Source organism: Otolemur garnettii, unplaced genomic scaffold, assembly GCF_000181295.1.
Source record: "Otolemur garnettii isolate 467f Iridium unplaced genomic scaffold, OtoGar3 scaffold00087, whole genome shotgun sequence".
Lineage (NCBI taxonomy): Eukaryota > Metazoa > Chordata > Mammalia > Primates > Galagidae > Otolemur > Otolemur garnettii.
This window is the reverse complement of record NW_003852482.1, coordinates 265,975-282,936: the sequence shown is the minus strand read 5'-3', so window position 1 is coordinate 282,936 and position 16,962 is coordinate 265,975. Positions and strand designations below refer to the sequence as shown.

Sequence of the window (16,962 nt, the reverse complement as noted above, 5' to 3'; positions counted from 1 at the left end):
ATGTCTGTTCTATTCCTGGGGAAGGGCACTGCTCCAGGACAGGACATCCTGACTTGGCTGCCCACCTCACGTGGAGATGAGGGGTCAGTGTGGCATGTGGGCACATGCCCTCTGAGGTCCTCACCGACAGTGTGGCAAGGCGTGGGCTCTGTGTGCAGCAGCCGCTGGACTTCCAGATACTGGGGCCACCGGCATGTATCTCCCTGGGCAGGGCTGTCCATTGTCACTTCCCTTTTTATCCTTGAGGGTGAATTTGAATGAAAAATCACATACCATCCCTAGTTCTTTACATGCTCCCCCAGTCTGACTTTGACAGTTAGATGTGGGAAGGGAACAGGGAAGTGTACTCTTGGGTGAGTTATAACCTATCTTTTTAGGGTCATTGGTGAACAAACTTGTTATAAACATTTCAAAATAAATCGTGTTCTCTTTCTTTGTAGTGACTATCATCATTTTATAAATCTCGTATCTGTTACATTAAGATTTGTATGTTTTGTCGGCTTACATTTTTTCTTTTAGCCTCTTTCTTTCTCGGGATTCAGATGTCACCTTAAAAAACAAGGAGGGAGAGACACCTCTGCAATGTGCAAGCCTCAACTCCCAGGTGTGGGGAGCCCTGCAGATGAGCAAGGCTCTGCGAGACTCAGCCCCTGACAGGCCCATCCCTGTGGAGAAGACGGTGAGCAGGTGAGAAGGCCCCGGGAATAGGCCCTTCTGTAGTAGATTGTTGATAAATGGGTCGTTGAGAGTTTGGGATGAAAACCTCTCCGAAAGCTGAAATCTCAGGCCACAGTCCAAACTGTTGGGCCCCGGAGCTTGCTGGTGCCCAGTCACACGGAGCATCACCCCTACTGGGCAGGGCTTGTCACCGTGGAAGGTGATGTTCACCCTTTCCCGTGGCAGAGACATTGCTCGAGGCTACGAGCGGATCCCCATCCCTTGTGTCAATGCGGTGGATGGGGAGCCATGCCCCAGCAACTACAAGTACGTCTCTCAGAGCTGCGTGACATCCCCCATGAACATCGACAGGAACATCACGCATTTGCAGGTTAGTGGAGGGAGGAGGGGCAGGTTCAGGTCTGGCTGGGGCCATTGGAGGCCTGGGGAGCCCGGGATTCCAGGTTCTCACACCCCTGCCCAGAATACCCATTCTCTCTGCTGTTGCCCCCGTGAAAGAGCTGGAAGGCAGATAAAGATCTGCCAGAAAAAAGGTCCTGAGTTCCATTTTGTACACAGCCTTGGGCCCTCCAGTTGCTCCTCTGAGGACTCTTACTGGCCTCATAGCAGAAACTAGTGCCCCTGGCCTGGTACTGCCTCATCCCAGGCAGCTGCATGTGGTACCTGACAGACACTCTGGGTATCCGCACCCAGTCCAGCTCCTGCCTCTGAGCCCACGGGGCTCCTCCCTCTCTAACTGAAACAGACATGCCTGTCTCCCATGACAGGACAGGAGTTGCCCAGTGGCCATGGCTCACAGGGTGCCATCTCCTCACCTCACCTGTGGCACTACTCACTTCAAGGGCAATGGGGTTTCCTTAGCTCCTTCTTGGAAGCACCCTTCCCCGCCAGCAATCAACTGTCCCCATGTCACCTATTGCCATGTCATAGGCCCCGTCCCCTCCCTCTGCAGCGTCCTCACCCATGGCCCTCCCACAAGTCCTCAGTGTCTGTCTCTGGCCCGAGCCCTCTTCTTCCTAAGAGGAAGTGTGCAGCCCTTGGTGTTCAAGGAAGTGGTCTAACACTTCCTTGGTGTTCTTGAGAAGCACCATCAGATCAGACCCCAGGTTGGCAGCAGGAGGGCCAGGACATGCCTTCCCTGCTTACGGCTGCACGTCTCTGTCGACAGTACTGTGTGTGCGTGGACGACTGTTCCTCTAGCAACTGCATGTGCGGCCAGCTCAGCGTGCGCTGCTGGTATGACAAGGTAAGGAGGTTGCTTGTGTGGGCTCCGTAAGTTCTGCGGGTTGTGACTTAGGAAACGACAAAGTGGCTCTTATTCTAAGACTGTGCAGCAGATTTGGGAGGGTGGCAGAGGTGAGCAGGTGTGACTTCGGGAGAGAGGGACAGGTCCCCAGGCATGGCTGTGGGCCGAGGGCTGCCAAGGTGGGGAGGCCGGGCTTATCATCCTGTCAGTGTCTGGTGAGCCCTGCTCTGTGCTTGTCCAGTCTGAGTGGCTTGAGACACCCAGTGGGGCTGGGATGGGTGGGGTGAGGTCAGCAGACACTGTAGCCAGGGAGACCCAGGCGTGGAAGTTTCTAGCAAGTGCTGATAGGCAGAGCCAGATGTGGAGACAGCTGAGGTGAGGAAGACCCTGGCAGCCCAGGTGCAGTTCAGAGAGAGAGTGTTAAGGTAGATACATGGGGAGGCTTTTGGTTTTGTGAGGTCAGAAGCTGGGAGTGAAGGCATTAGGCAGATTCTTCCCAAAAGTGGGCTCTAGAGGGAGTAGGCTGGAAGTGTATATGATCTGAATGAGAGGCCCTGGCAGGGACACTGAAGAAAGCCTCTGAGGTGTCAGGCCTGAGTAGTGCTGGCTGCCTGGTGCCATCCACACCTACTTACTGTACCCACCTGGCATCGGGGTGTAGAAGAAAAGTGGGTCCCTGCAGAGCTGGGGCTTGGTGTGGACACAGGAGGGTCCAGGAGGTGCTGACCCATTGAGAGAAGGGGAGGGCCTCATGGCCAGCAGGGCTGAGAAAGGACAGGGCAGAGGAAGGCCATGGCTCCTGGGGGTTGAGGATGGCAGCAATGTGGGGAGCTTTCACAGTCTCGTGTTACACCTCTGTGTGGGCCTCTGCATGGAAGCCTCCAGTCAGACAGAAGTGCAAAGCTGGACCCTCTTGTCCTCAGAGGTGGAAGTTTGACAGTCATTCTCAATTACGTTTGAGGTCATATTTAGCACTTTGTAAAAATGAGTTGATATCAGTTCCTTCAAAAAGCCTATGAGTGACCCCTGGGCCTGACAACTCTTCTGTCCGCAGGATGGCCGGCTCCTGCCAGAGTTCAACATGGCAGAGCCTCCCTTGATCTTTGAGTGTAACCATGCCTGCTCCTGCTGGAGGAATTGTCGGAACCGCGTTGTGCAGAATGGCCTCAGGTGAGACACACTTCTCATGCCCCACACACCTACAGTGTGTGCTTGTGGGGTGCAGGTGAGCCTGGAGACCACTCCCACAGAAGAGAACCTAGTGTATGTGTACACGTGTGTGTGTGTGTGTGGTTGGAGCTGACAACTTAACCTCTGAGCCCTTTATCCTCTCAAACTTTTTCACCAGCTCAGAGACAGGCTAAAGAGGAGGAACAGATGGTCAAGTCATTTCACTAGTTCAGAGGGACAGTCTTGGCATAGGTTGCCTTTATTATCACATCCACACAGTCTTCAGCAGATTAGGGTTATCACAATTTTATTTTAGTGTCTAAATTATTTTCTAAATACTCTGTATTTGGGGGTTTCTCCAATAGCAGGAAGGTGACAGTGCTTTCACGTGGCAGGGATTCCCCCCTCCTGAGTTGCATGGGCATGTGGTCCAGGTCACCCAGCACCCTCCACTGACTGGGCTTGCCTCCTTCCACCTCCCCTCATCACCCAAGCCAGGCTCTCTTTTCTCCCATTCTGGGCTCTGGTCTTGAACTGTCCTTCTGTGAATATGTCTGAGATTAGAATACCTAAGTTTTCCCCTGAATTATTGGGGAAACTTTGCATACCATGAATTTAGCTGAATGCTAATTTTTATTGTATTGTGACTTTTTTTGATCTCAGCACCCTTGGTCTGTGCTGGCCTGGGGCACAGAGTGCTGGTGACCAGCCCACACGCCTGTGTCTTGTGTAATGGGAAGTTCTGGGGCAGAGGACAGGCGCTCTGTCTGCTCCCATGTCCATGGGACACCACAGCACACTGGTACACAGACAGGGCACGTGGCTCTTAGAGGCCTCACCCAGCCGGGTTCACACCCACTGCTCATCCACCCACCCAGCCCTAAGGAGCCCATGTGGCCCCTTGTTGGGGATGTTGCTGTTGAGCTGACAGGTGTCCAGCAGCCTGACATCCAGCAGGAGGACTTGCCTGGCACACAGTCCTTTGGTTCTCATAGCAGCCTGGTGGACCAGGCCCAGTAAGGAAAATGAGGCAGGGAGTGGGCTGGCAGCTTGCCAAGGTTGAAGGCTGGTGTGGAGCGTGGGGCCCCTGAGTGGACACCGGCCACACACAGAGTATCAAACACAGAACCTGTTTCTTTCTGTGTGCTGGACCCACGGCAGGGCTTTGCTAACTATTGTGGCAAGTGGCAGAGGCTGTGTCCCAAGCCATCTCTACTCTCACTATTTTCCAGGGCCAGGCTGCAGCTCTATCGGACACGGGACATGGGCTGGGGTGTGCGGTCTCTGCAGGACATTCCCCTGGGCACCTTTGTCTGCGAGTGAGTGAGTCCCTGGGTTGACCTGGATCCACTGGCCACAAGTGCCGTTTCTGGGACAGAGGCTATCTGTGTCTCTGCTCCATGAAACCCCTGTGAGGGCAGGTGTGTCCCTCCTGGTCCTTAGCAGCAAGGATTGAGGGGCTGTGGAGACCCTGTCCATGCCAAATCACAGCCATTCCAGCTGCCTACCAACTGGGTGCCCCTGAAAGCCAAGCTCATGCTGCCCTCAGCCCTCTTGCCACCGACTCTCTCACTGCCTGTGAACGCATTTAAGATGTCACCTGACATCAGTTATTTCCAGGGGAGACTCACTCTGGGCTCTCAGTCTGCCGGGCCACCAGTGCAGAAGTTTCTGCATTGTCATCATGTTCTGGGACCTACAAGCCAAAGTCTCCAAACATTTGATGGCATACTCTTCTGGGGCTTTGCTCTCTCATCTTAAGGGCACAGAGGTGCTGGCCTGCTTATGCTTAGTGACACTCAGCTTCTGCCAGCTCTCACCTGGTGCCTTGCCCCACCCTGCAGATATGTCGGGGAGCTGATCTCCGACTCAGAAGCCGACGTTCGGGAAGAAGATTCTTACCTTTTTGATCTTGACAATAAGGTAAGCCTTCTGAGGGGTATTAAAGAGCTGATAGTGAGCTACAAGCCTTGAACCTTCTAGCAGGGTCTGGGAAGGTGCCCCAGGCACAGATCAGACTCAGAGGTATTGTTTAGGTGAGAGCACTCAGCCACAACCTACTGGACTCCACCACTTGGTGGGCCACAATCTATGTGCAGACCAGATGGCACTATCAGCAGGGACCCTTGGTGGGGGAGGCCCTGGGCATGTGCAGCGAGCCGCCCACCTTGTGTGTGGGTGTGGCCTCCGGAATAGCACTTCAGTCCCCCAATCCCTAGCCGGTCATCCAGTGCAAGCCTCTAAGAGGCTAAGCCGGGCCTGTGTCTGACGGTGACTAGGTGAAACAGCATGGAGCCACCATCAGGCAGGGCGTTGCATGTGCACAGACAGGCAGGCCCAGAGTCCAGCACTAGTCCCCATGTCCACAGCTCCACACCAGCACCCCACTGCCTGGGGTTAGAACCATGTGGGAGCATGCCAGACTCCAGGAGCTAGGTTCCCAGGGGGTGCTGGGACAGGGCTAAAGCAACTGGCCCATCTCAGCCATCACACTGCCTCCCTCTTAGCCTGGTCCCATCACTACTACTGAACTCATCCTGTGCCTATTTGAAAAACCCCTAAAACTTGATTTCTGACATTAGCCACCAGACCACAGGATCAACATTGTTGCCTCTGGAGAGGGGGGTGAACCCAGGGTGGGCCTTATCGCAGTAGTGCCCCCATGGATAGCCACCTGACCCTTGGCCCTGGCCCCTGCAGTCACCTTCTAGGGAGTAGCTGTGGCAGGATTTGTGTTTAAGTAAAGAGAAGCAGAATCCTGACCAGTCACTGTACTTAGGCTCTCCACAGGAGCAGTGCGCATGCGCCACGCAGGGGTCCCCAGGTAGACTGCCTATCCTAGTCCCTCTGTAGGGTGACCTGCCCTCTGTGTGTTAGTAGCATATATTCTGACAAAAGGTCTCGTCACTGGTATATGCTGCTGATGCCTTCTTTTCTCTATGGCTTTTTAATTTCTTAATGATGTCTTTTAATGAACAGAGTTCTTGTTTCTATTATGGTCAAATTTATCAATCTTTTCCTCAGTACAGGTTTTGTAATGTCCTAGCTACATTTTCTTACAACCCAAGTATTCCCAGAAGCTGTGTTATTTGCCTTCACGTTCAGGTCTGTCTACAGAGCTGCATCACTCTTCCGCACAGTGGAGATCAGGGTCAGGTTTTATGTGCGGCTCCTGCTAATGCTTGCTGGATTCAGGCCATCCTCTTCCTGCTGCTCAGAAGTGCTACTGTTGCTGTGACTCAGGTTCTGTGCCTGGGCTTCTGCCTGAGACCATACTCGGGCTGGGCTGCACTGCGTCATCTTCATTGACATAATTTGTGCCTTCTTCCCTTCTTCCCTTAGATACTCTTAGGAGTATCTTGCTCTTCTTGATCTCTTCATATGTTTTGAAATCAGCTGGGCAGTCTCTATAAAGACTCTATAGGGATTTGACTTGGGTTGCATTAACCTGTTGATGGGGTTAGGGCAGACTGAGGGCTTTGCCACCTTGTTTGCTAGTTCATCAACATGGCCTATCTCTTAATTGGCTTAGGTCTTCCTTAGCTCCAATAACGTTTATGGTTTCTTATCGTATGATCTTAAATATCTTTTTTTGTTTGTTTTTTAATTAAATAGGTTTTATTTCCTTTTGGGTCTACTTTATTATAATTAATTTACATATGTCATCAAACTTCTTTTAAATGTATGGTTTTAGTCTTGACACATGTACATACCCTTGTAAGCACCACCTCAATAGGACTTGAAACATTTGTATCACCCCAGGAATTCCTCAGAGGCCCTGCAATCGCCTCTCCCCAACCATCCTTGTAGATGAGTTTTACCTGCATTAGAATTTTCTGTAAATGGAATCCTGTGTTGGGCTCTTGGTGTGTATGGTTTACCCAGGCTGGCCCCTCTGTGTTGCCAGTGGCCTGCTGGCCATGTGCTGCTTTGTGCTCACTCCCCTGCAGATGGACCTCTGCTCATTTCCAGTTTTGCTATTAGAAGTAAACCTACTGTGTGATAAGAGTGTGTTTTATTTTAAAAGAAACTGCCAGGCCAGGTTCAGCAGCTCACTTGTGTAATCCTAGTATACTGGAAGCCTTGGCAGGAGGATTACTTGAGGCCAGGAATTTGCGAATAGCCTCAGCAAGAGTGAAACCCTGTCCCTACAAAAAAAATAGAAAAACCAGCCAGGTGTAGTGAGCGCCTGTAGTCCCAGCTACTCAGGAAGCTAAGGAAGGAAGATCACTTGAGCATAGGAGTTTGAGGCTGCAGTGAGCTGGGATAATGCCATGGCACTCCAAGGTGACAGAGTGAGATCTTGTCTTTAAAAAAAAAAAAAAAAAAGATAAACTGCTAACCCATTTTCCAAAGTGGCTTCATGTTCCCACCAATAATAAATGAAAATTCTCAACATCGTAATTTTAATTTGCATTTTCTTGGTGATTGGTGATGTTGAATGTTTTTTCGTGTACTTAATCAGCCATCCTTATAACTTTTGTGAAATAATTTTTTAAATGTATTGCCTGCTTTTAATTGTCCACTTGTCTTTTTGAGTTGTGACAGCTCTTTATGTGCTCTGATTGCTGTCCTCTGTCAGATTTATATACTTAAACACGTGTGCGAGCTTCTGTCTTAGTCTGCGCCTAAACTCCTTATTTCCTTAATGTCTTTCTTGGAGTGGAAGTTAGTCTGTCGTGAGTCAGGGTCTCAGTCTGTTGCCCAGGCTGGAGTGCAGTGGCCTCAGACTACTGAGTTCAAGTGATCCTCCCATCTCAGCCTCCTAAGTAGCTGGGGCTACAAGGGTGAGCAGGAGGGGTTTTTTTTTTTTTTTTTTGAGATAAGAGTCTCACTATGTCACCCTCAGTAGAGTGCTGTGGCACCACAGTTCACAACAACCTCAAACTCTTGGGCTCAAGCGATTCTCTTGCCTCAGCCTCCCAAGTAGCTGGGACTACAGGCGTCCTCCACAATGCCCGGCTATTTTTAGAGATGGAGTCTCGCTCTGGCTCAGGTTGGTCTCCCAATGCCTGAGCTCAATCACTGCACGCACCTGGGCCTCCCAGAGTGCTAGGATTACAGGCGTGAACCACTGCGCTGGACCTGTGATTAGGATTTTATTTTAATGTCTAGTACTGTGTCTCAAGGCATCCATGTTTACTCGAAGGTTGTGAAGATACTCTCCTATCCTCCTATACAAGTTTTATATAAAACAAAAGCTAAAAAAAACTTTAACTCAAGCCATGAACCATTTTGAAGTAACTTTTGTGTATGGTTTTACGTAGGGCTTGAGTTCCCTCTTGTGAGTGTGAATACAGTTACTCTAGCACAGGCGTCCTCAAACTACGGCCTGCGGGCCACATGCGGCTCACCTAGGACATTTATCTGGCCCACTAGGTGTTTTTGCCGCCGCTACCTGTCCTGCTTAGCAGCTGACTAGTCTCGGGACCTGCAGTCCGGTCCTCCAACGGTCTGAGGGACAGTGAACAGGCCCCCTGTTTAAAAAGTTTGAGGACCCATGCTCCAGGGCAACTGGTTGGATAATAATAATGATGCAGGCCTGTGTCTGGGCCATATATTCTGATCCTTTGATTTATTTCCTAATTCTCAAACCAGTGCCCCCTTCTCTTTATTACTGTAGGCTTAGAGTAAATCTTGAAACCAGGTAAAGTCCTCAAACTCTAGGCTTCTTCAAACAATTATTTAGCTCTCCTGTGTCCTGTTCATGCCTATGTGTGTCTGAGAGCCCGTGTGTCAGGGAGGCACAGTATGTAGGTTGTTGTGCTGTGGCCCCATGTTTGCAGGTCTGCTGGGGCCCTGAGTCGCCACATCTGGTTTGTCCACTGGGTCAGTTCTTCACTTTCTTTTAGCAGAGCCTTGTGGTGATCAGTGTCTAGATCTTACACCACATCTCCTTAAGTTTATTCCTATTTTGTGCTCTTTATGTTCTTAGAAATGACATTGCTTTTTAATTTCATTTTCCAATTGTTAATAGTTGGTTTTTTAATATTAATTTTGCTAAATTATATCTTTAGGATTCTCTGTACATACTCATGTCATTAGTGAGTAAAGACAGTTTTACTTCTTTTCTGGTCTTTGTAACTTTTGTTTCTAGTCTTTGTACTGTGCCTTGGTTAGGGCCTTCTTGCCTTATTTTCTGTCACTAGGAAAAGCACGCCATCCCTACCCCGAGTGGTGTTAACCTTAGCGGTTAGTAAATACTCACCAAGTTGTGGAAATTCAGGCCCTGGGAGGATGAGGCCCTGAGTGCTTGCTGGAAAAGGGAGGGGTTGTTTTTGTGGGCCAGACCTGCTTCTTGCAGTGCCCTCCCCGGAGGCTGTCTCAGTGGGTCCCACAGCATGTGGCTTTGTCTGACTGTTCCCTCAGCATAATGGGTTTGAGAGGCATCCAGCAGTTCCTGCAGGAAGTATCCTGGTGTCTCTTCTGGGAAGCTCCCATTGTGTGAGGGCCCCAGACTTGTCCCCGGTGAGTTCTTGGGCTGTTAGAGGTCATTTACAAGCAGAGCTACTGTAAACATTCCTGTGGGACCAGGGGGAGGTGTCTTCACTTCATTGCTGGGTCCTGTGAGTGGTGTCCAACTTCATGATGGACAGTCCCATGGGGCCAGTCCTGTCATTCCTGGTTTCTGTCCCATGGGTTTTGCAGGGTTTGTAACTGCTTTTGTCTGGAGGGCAAGTCCAGCTGTCTCATCATAGTTAGAAGCAGGGACCTTGTTGCCTAAGATACTGTGTTGCTCTTCTAAATGACATTTCCCCCACACACACACCTGGTTGCTTGATATGTAGAAATATAGTTATATTTTTAAAATTAACTTCTTAACCTGTGACCTAAAATCACATATTGAGCATTATAATATATTAGATCATTAAATCTTAAAAGAATTCAATTTCAAATCAAAAGCCCATGGTTAATCACATCTCAAACAAGAAGCATAATTAATTGGACTGTTTGGGCAACTTTGTCTTTATCCAGCTGTTGTGCCAAATGCTTGTGATTGTCAAGAAGAACCCATTTCCCATCACATGTAACATACAGTGTAGAAATGGTTCACTGTCATGTTATGAATCAAAGAAAGGGAAGCTTTGAGACAGTCTCTCTTCTGATGCTTGTTTAGTACAGCCAGAACCCATCTACTCAGCTTCTTTACCTGCCGATTTCTTTCAAGTGGTCTAGTGTTAGACAGTGATGTCAGATCCTGCCACTTAAGTCAAGTGCAGGTTCAGGTGGCTTCGCCTCCACTACAGCTTTTGGTCATCATCATCCACCTTGCTCTCAGGTTGCCCACATGGCTCATTTCAAGGTTAAAATCACCAGAACAGAACATTGACATCTTGTGTGCTCATTAGCTATGCTTCCCAGATTCTTTCTTAGTATCTCTACCTATCTGCGCTGCATTAGTCCCACGATGGAGCTCATTGAAAAGTGACATGAATTTTTGACTTATCCATGCTTTCCCAAAGATTCCTCTAAAAAGACATTTGAAGTCTGGGTGCAGCAGATCCCAGCATTCTGAGAGGCTGAGGCAGGAGGATCCCTTGAGCTCAGGATTTTGAGACCAGCCTAAACAAGAGTGAGATCCTATCTCTACTAAAAATTGAAAAACTAGAAGGGGAAAGTAATGGCACCTGTAGTCCCAGCTACTCAGGAGGCTGAGGCAGGAGGATCACCTGAGCCCAGGAGTTGGAGGTTGCTGTGAGCTGTGATGATTGCCACAGCACTCTACCCAGGATGACAGAGGGAGACTCTGTCTCACAAAAACTTCCCAAAACTTGAAAGATAATCACAAGCTAAAATACACATTTGAAAGAATAAGGATGGGCTCAATGCCTGTGGCTCAAGTGGCTAAGGCACCAGCCATATACACCTAAGGTGGTGGGTTCGAATCCAGCCTGGGCCTCCCAAAAAACAATGATGGCTGCAACCAAAAAATAGCCGGGTGTTGTGGTGGGTGCCTGTGGTCCCAGCTACTTGGGAGGCAGAGGCAAGAGACTCGCTTGAGCCCAGGAGTTGGAGGTTGCTGTGCGCTGTGATGCCACGGTATTCTACCCAGGGGGATAGCTTGAGGCCCTGTCTCAGAAAGAAAGAATAAGGATGTATTTCGCAATAAAAACAAAACAGGAAGTATCAATGTGAAATGTCAGAGATATCAATTGTCAAATTTACTGCTTAAGGAAATCGGACATTTCATACCTAGGAGCCTAATGTTTGTGGCTCTTTGCCTTCTGTTTCCGTAATCATGTCATCAGTAAGCAGGTCACTCTCCTGTCTGTCTACTGGGGCTAAGCCCTGCACCATGGTTAGGAGCAGGGTGATGGTGGTTGTGCCCTTTCAGAATCCCTTGTTTTGTGTGATGCTGGTGCTCAAGGCTTGGGTTAGCTTTATCAGATTAATGAAGTTCTCTTTTCTGTCTCAGAGAGTTTCAGGGATTGATGTTGAATTTTGTTAATTTCTTTTTCCAAATCTTTGGAAATTATCTTTTGATTTTTCTCAATTTTTTTTTTTTTTGATGTGGTGAATAATCTGATTTTGTATGCCGTCATCATTAGCCTTTTAACGGTGTGTGTATTTGAACCATGCAGCATCACTTTGACTCATGGTTGGGCTTTGCCCACGTGGCTTCCTCCCCACTTGGGCCAGCTGCCCTCACCATCTGACATCACTGGGAGTCTTTTTCTCACTTTGGTATTTTTCTCCTTATTTTCTTTTTCCCTTGTCTCACGTGTTCCTTATTAGATTTTGTTTGGATGGCAAACATTGCATTTGCAGAAGTATATTGGGCCACTTTGTCCATTTCCAGTAGCTCAGGTGTCTTGGAACTGTGGGCAGCGTGGCTACACCAGCTACAGCCGCCTTCCCTCTAGGGGCCTTATTCCTGGGGACCTGTCTCAGTGGTTCATGCCGATATGAAAAATGACCATCACTGGGTGGCTTAAACACCAGACATTTATTTCTTGAAGTCCTGTAGGCCAGAAGTCCAAATCTCAAGTACCAGCAGAGTCGGTGTCTGGTGTGGGCCCTGCTTCTTGGTCCACAGACAGATATCTGTGTCCTTATGTGGGGCCCCTGTCACAGGGCACCAGTACCAGTCATGACTGGGTCACCTCCCAGAGGCCCCACCACCAAATGCCATCACCTTGGGATAAGGATTTTTAAATCGTAAATCTTGGGGGCTTGCACAGGAACCCTTGCTCCTGTGTGACCCATGTCTTGGGTACAGCCCTCAGGGTTCCCTCCCAGTGAAGCGGCCTCATGGCATCCTAGACCCCAGCCTTTGGTCCCTGGTCCTGCAGTGGTGCTGAAACTGTACATCTGTCTCCTGGCCCCTCCTTGTAGAAGCAGCCCACGAGCTGGGAGCTCCTCCTCGCCTCATTCTCGCTCCTGGACGTGCTGGTGCCCTCTGCTACCCTGTCAGCTTGCAGTCCTGCACGAGACCTTTTCTTTTCTTTTTTTATAATGTTGTTGGACCTCCTAGTTGCCCTCAGCAGACATAGTCAGTGGGTCTGGTCTCATGGTCTCCTGGCTGGCTGTGCAGTGGTAGGCATGGGACGACAGGCTCACCTCCCTGCCCCCATCCTGAGAGAGCTGCTGCAGCAGGGGGCACAATGAAAGGTGAGTGTCACTGGACATTTCAGGGCCACCCTACTTCCCACACTCCATTGTCCTCTGACCCACTGCTGCCCCATTGCAGCTGTGACCACTTGTCGGGAATCCAGAGGCCAGCTAGGGCTCTTGGCCCACCCAGTGCCACCTTCCTCAGGTGCCCTGCCTGAGCCCTGGCATCTGCAATCTGCTCTTGTGCCCCCTCCTACGTTGGCTTGCTGAGCTCTCTGCTGCTGTCTGGAGTCATACCCATCCTCACCTGCTCAGGGACAACGTGCCAGCAATGTCCCCTCTCCCCTGAGGGTCCCTGAGTTAGGTCCCTGCCGGCAAGGCAGAGCACCCAGCTGTTGACATGAGGCCAGCTGTAGCTCTTATTTGTTCTGGGGGTGGAAGAGGTGAGGAATGTGCCAGTGCCTACAGTGTCTGCTCCACCTTCAGCCCAGACCTGATTCCTCCTGAGAGCCTCAGGGACTTAGAGCGACTGACCTCAAGGCACAGCTTCATTCCTGGAGGCGTCTCCTGCCACTGTATGCAGCACCCTTGTCTGTTATTCCCTGCCCATGATTGGAATCAGCCATGTGGATTTTTAGATGTCAGAATCAGACCCAGGGAGCTCATTGCTTTCGGTCTGCATTGTCTCAAGACCCCTTTTCAAAGAACACAGCTGACGGCTGTGAAATAAGCAAAATTTTAGAAGTGTGTTCATGTTAGTATTTCGAAGTCAGATTTAACAGTATAGAGTTTTTACATAACTTTTTGACTTTATAAGTTATATCTCTTGCAGTGAAGATCTTAGTTTCTTAAGTAACTTTAAATACTTAGAAAATAGCACTAGCAGGCTCGGCACCTGTAGCTCAGTGGTTAGGGAGCCAGCCACATACACTGGAGCTGGCAAGTTTGAATCCGGCCTGGGCCTGCCAAACAATGACAGCTACAACCAAAAAATAGCCAGGCACTGTGACGGGCTCCTGTAGTCCCAGCTACTTGGGAGGCTGATTGCACTAGCGATATTACTGATAACAGTGAAAATCAGTACAGATATTGAATGACATTTACGTTTTGTTTTGTCCTTAGATTATATTCTACTAAGGATATACAAAGTACTATGCTTTGTAGTACTTGAAGTCATATTTTACCAATTTTTTCTTTGAGACAGAGTTGCTCTGTTGCCCAGGCTGCAGTGTAGTGATGACATCACAGCTCACAGCAACCTCCAACTCCTGGGCTCAAGGATCCTCCCACTTCAGCCTCCAAAGTGTTCTGGTTATAGGCATGCGCCTCCATGCCTGACCTATTTTAATTTTTGAACATGTAAAATATTTACATACTTTACAAGTAAAAATATATTAAAAGCTCCTCCTAGGAAAAATTTTGCTTCTGTTCATTTTCTTTGCATCCGTTACCTGCTTTCTTTGTGTTTTCAGGCTGCTGTGCTGTGAGGTTCAAGCATGGGAATCACAGTGATGTATTTCTCACAGTCCCAGCCTTCTTGAGACCATGATCCCATGGTGTGAGCATGGCAGGGATGTGGGAGGGGGAGAAGGGCGCTGCTTCCTGGCTCATAGCACCCGTGGCCGTGTCCTCGTGTGATCAGAGGGTGAAACAGTTCTTTGGGGACAGGACACAGTCCCACTCCTGGGGGCTGAGCTCCACCTCCTAACACTGTCACCTTCTGACCATAGCACCTGCCCCACCCAAACAGGTAACCATTTGTAGAACTACAGAAAAAGTACTTACGTGTAGTTTTTATTTCCTTTCTTTTCTTACACAGAAAGTGGTATAGTGTGTGTGTGTGTGTTCTCATGTGACAATGTATTGTGAAAGTCAGTGCCAGCAGCCTGGGTTATGGACAGCCCGACTCAACATCCTGTGCTTGCAAACAGTCTCCCAAGGTGCCCAAAAGGGTGATGTATAATTAAATAATTAAGTTAATAATTCAGGGACTAGTTTCTCTAGTGCATGTAGACAGACCTGTACATGGTATACATAGTTCATCAGAGCAGCATCTTTATGCCAGTGGCTGAGCTCCTTGTGTACGTGGTCGTTTGTGTCTTAACCTTTTTATTTGATTTTGTGAGTCTGTGTTTACGCTGATGACCGTGCCTCCAAAGTGAAAGTCCACTATATGTCCAGGTGAGCCTGCAGCAAAGAGAGAGGTGACCACAGTGACATGGAAGTAGAGATAAGCATGCCTGTGGAGAAAAGTGACCACAGAGAGATGGAAGTAGGGATAAACATTCCTGTGGAGAAAGGCCAGCACATCTCTCACTGAACAACCTGAGGCTTCAGCCACTGTCAGAACTGTTACAAAGGAGCGACAAAGGAGCAAGTGAGAGTAACAGGCTTCGATGAGAGCAACACCTGTTAACAAGCTGTGTGTGGACTTAAGTGTCAAAATCGGAAGGTTATTACTGATTTGGTTAGAAGATCAAAATAAGTGTGACATTCCTATTACCTAGCATTGGTGGAGTGTAGGGAGTGTTAACCTTTAGTATTCTCTTTTAAAATTTCTCCTACTGAAACCTTTTGTATGAGTTTGTTTTATGTATTGTTTGTTTGAATTAAAAGAAGAACTCAGTAGTTTCTGTGACTTATCATTGCAGTACAGGATATTCCAAGTGAGCCATGTGGTGGTGTTTGTTTTTATTACTGCATGTGCACTTCTCACCAGGTCCCCAGTTACATACAGATGGCCCTAAAGGTGTTCTCAGGAGCAAGTCTCGCCCATCCCTGGGGGCTGCCTGTGTATCATTACTACTTGGAAATCTTTCTTGTTCTTTCTGGGACATTGAGGTTAATTTCAGCCTTTGCTGTTGCCTACAAGGGAGCCCTCAGTAAGACTGCAGGCCATTTTATTTGACCTCTTACAATAATCATACAGGTCTCCAAGGGTCTTTTCACCCATCTAGTGATAGATTTAACAGCTAGTAGATTTTGATGTAAATTGAGTTTTCTTTCTTTCTTTTTTTGAGACTTAGTCTCACTTTCTTGCCCCAGGTAGAGCCCCATGGTGTCACAGCTCACCGCAACCTCAAACTCTTGGGCTCAAGTGATCTTCTTGCCTCAGCTTCCCAAGTAGCTAGTACTGTAGGTGCCCACTACAACACCTAACTGTAGAGTTTTCATTTGATTCTTTTTCTGTTTTTCCTCTGAACTTCTCGTCTCTGAGATTTTCACTTACTGAAATGGCTTTGTTTTACTTCATTGAGGTAACCTTAGTTGCTACTTTAAATTCTCATCCTTTAGCCCAATATCTGGTTCATCCCAAGGCTAGATATAGTCGATTTTCTTTTCTCTTTAGAATGTGTCCATTTTCTCAGTTTGCCACATATATTACGCTATTTGGATTGTTGAGGCTGACTTGTCAGGAGACTTCTCATTTTCTCCAACTTGTGGTTTCTGTTGCTTTCTTGACTTGCCCCATGCTGTAGGCTCTGCCTCCTGCATAGTCGCTGTGCTCTCGTTCCAGTTGGCAACGTCTCTGTCTGTTCAGTTCTTTCACGGCTGCCTTCTGTCTGGGTCAGGGCCAGTCAGAGGTTTGCCTCCACTAACCTTGATGCTACTCTCACCTCTGAAGCACCGAGGGTCCCCTCCTACAGACCTGTGTGCTCTGGCCAGACAGACCTTCGCCTGGCCTGGGGTGGAGCCCCAGTGTTCGCTGCTGCGCAGCCTCTAGCACCACGTGCTTATTTTGTGTGTGTCTCAAGAGCCACTCTCTGAAGGGGATGGGTCATGTATAGATTCTTTTAATTCCTCATGCCTACAAGCAGAGAGCAAAATCCACCGTGTCACCTGGATATTTAAATCTTGAGAAGTGGGGTTGCTGAGTCTCTGATTGTGTGGTTACAGCTGACTTCCGCTCCCACAGTGGTGCCTGGACGTCCTAATGGATAGTGCTCTTCTGTCTCCAGCTCTGATGTCCCGGACTCTCTAGGTTTCCTCTCCTGTCAGAGATCTGCCTCTTGTCCAAGTGTCACACTTTTGCTGGTTTGGGTTTTAAATTTCTCTTTACCCCTGAGTATCTTTTGGCTTCTGGTTAATGCTTATCATGACATGACCAGGTATCAGTGGAGTGGCCTGGACCAGCAAGCCCCACCCTCCACGGACGCAGGTCCTAGAGTAAGCCTTATCTTACACCTCATGTCCAGTTTACCTGCCTTTCCGCTTACAGACATTGCATTTGTTTCTCATTGCTGCATAACAAATACACCAACAAGTTAGTGGTGGCAGATAGCACCTGCTGAGGTTCTGGCCCAGCTCCTGCA

At 48.8% G+C, this 16,962-nt stretch overlaps 1 protein-coding gene across 4 annotated transcripts in view; it reads left to right on the top strand.

Annotated features, from left to right (window-relative positions):
- EHMT1 (euchromatic histone lysine methyltransferase 1) overlaps window positions 1-16,962 on the top strand; it is a 173,052-nt gene that overhangs the window by 153,464 nt on the left and 2,626 nt on the right. For all 4 annotated transcript variants that reach the window (XM_012808299.2, XM_023516087.1, XM_023516086.1 and 1 more), the window contains exons 20-25: window positions 520-687; window positions 904-1,048; window positions 1,847-1,924; window positions 2,979-3,094; window positions 4,327-4,413; window positions 4,939-5,017. In XM_012808299.2, coding sequence (XP_012663753.1) covers window positions 520-687; window positions 904-1,048; window positions 1,847-1,924; window positions 2,979-3,094; window positions 4,327-4,413; window positions 4,939-5,017 — 673 coding nt within the window. The remainder of the gene's footprint in view (window positions 1-519; window positions 688-903; window positions 1,049-1,846; window positions 1,925-2,978; window positions 3,095-4,326; window positions 4,414-4,938; window positions 5,018-16,962) is intronic.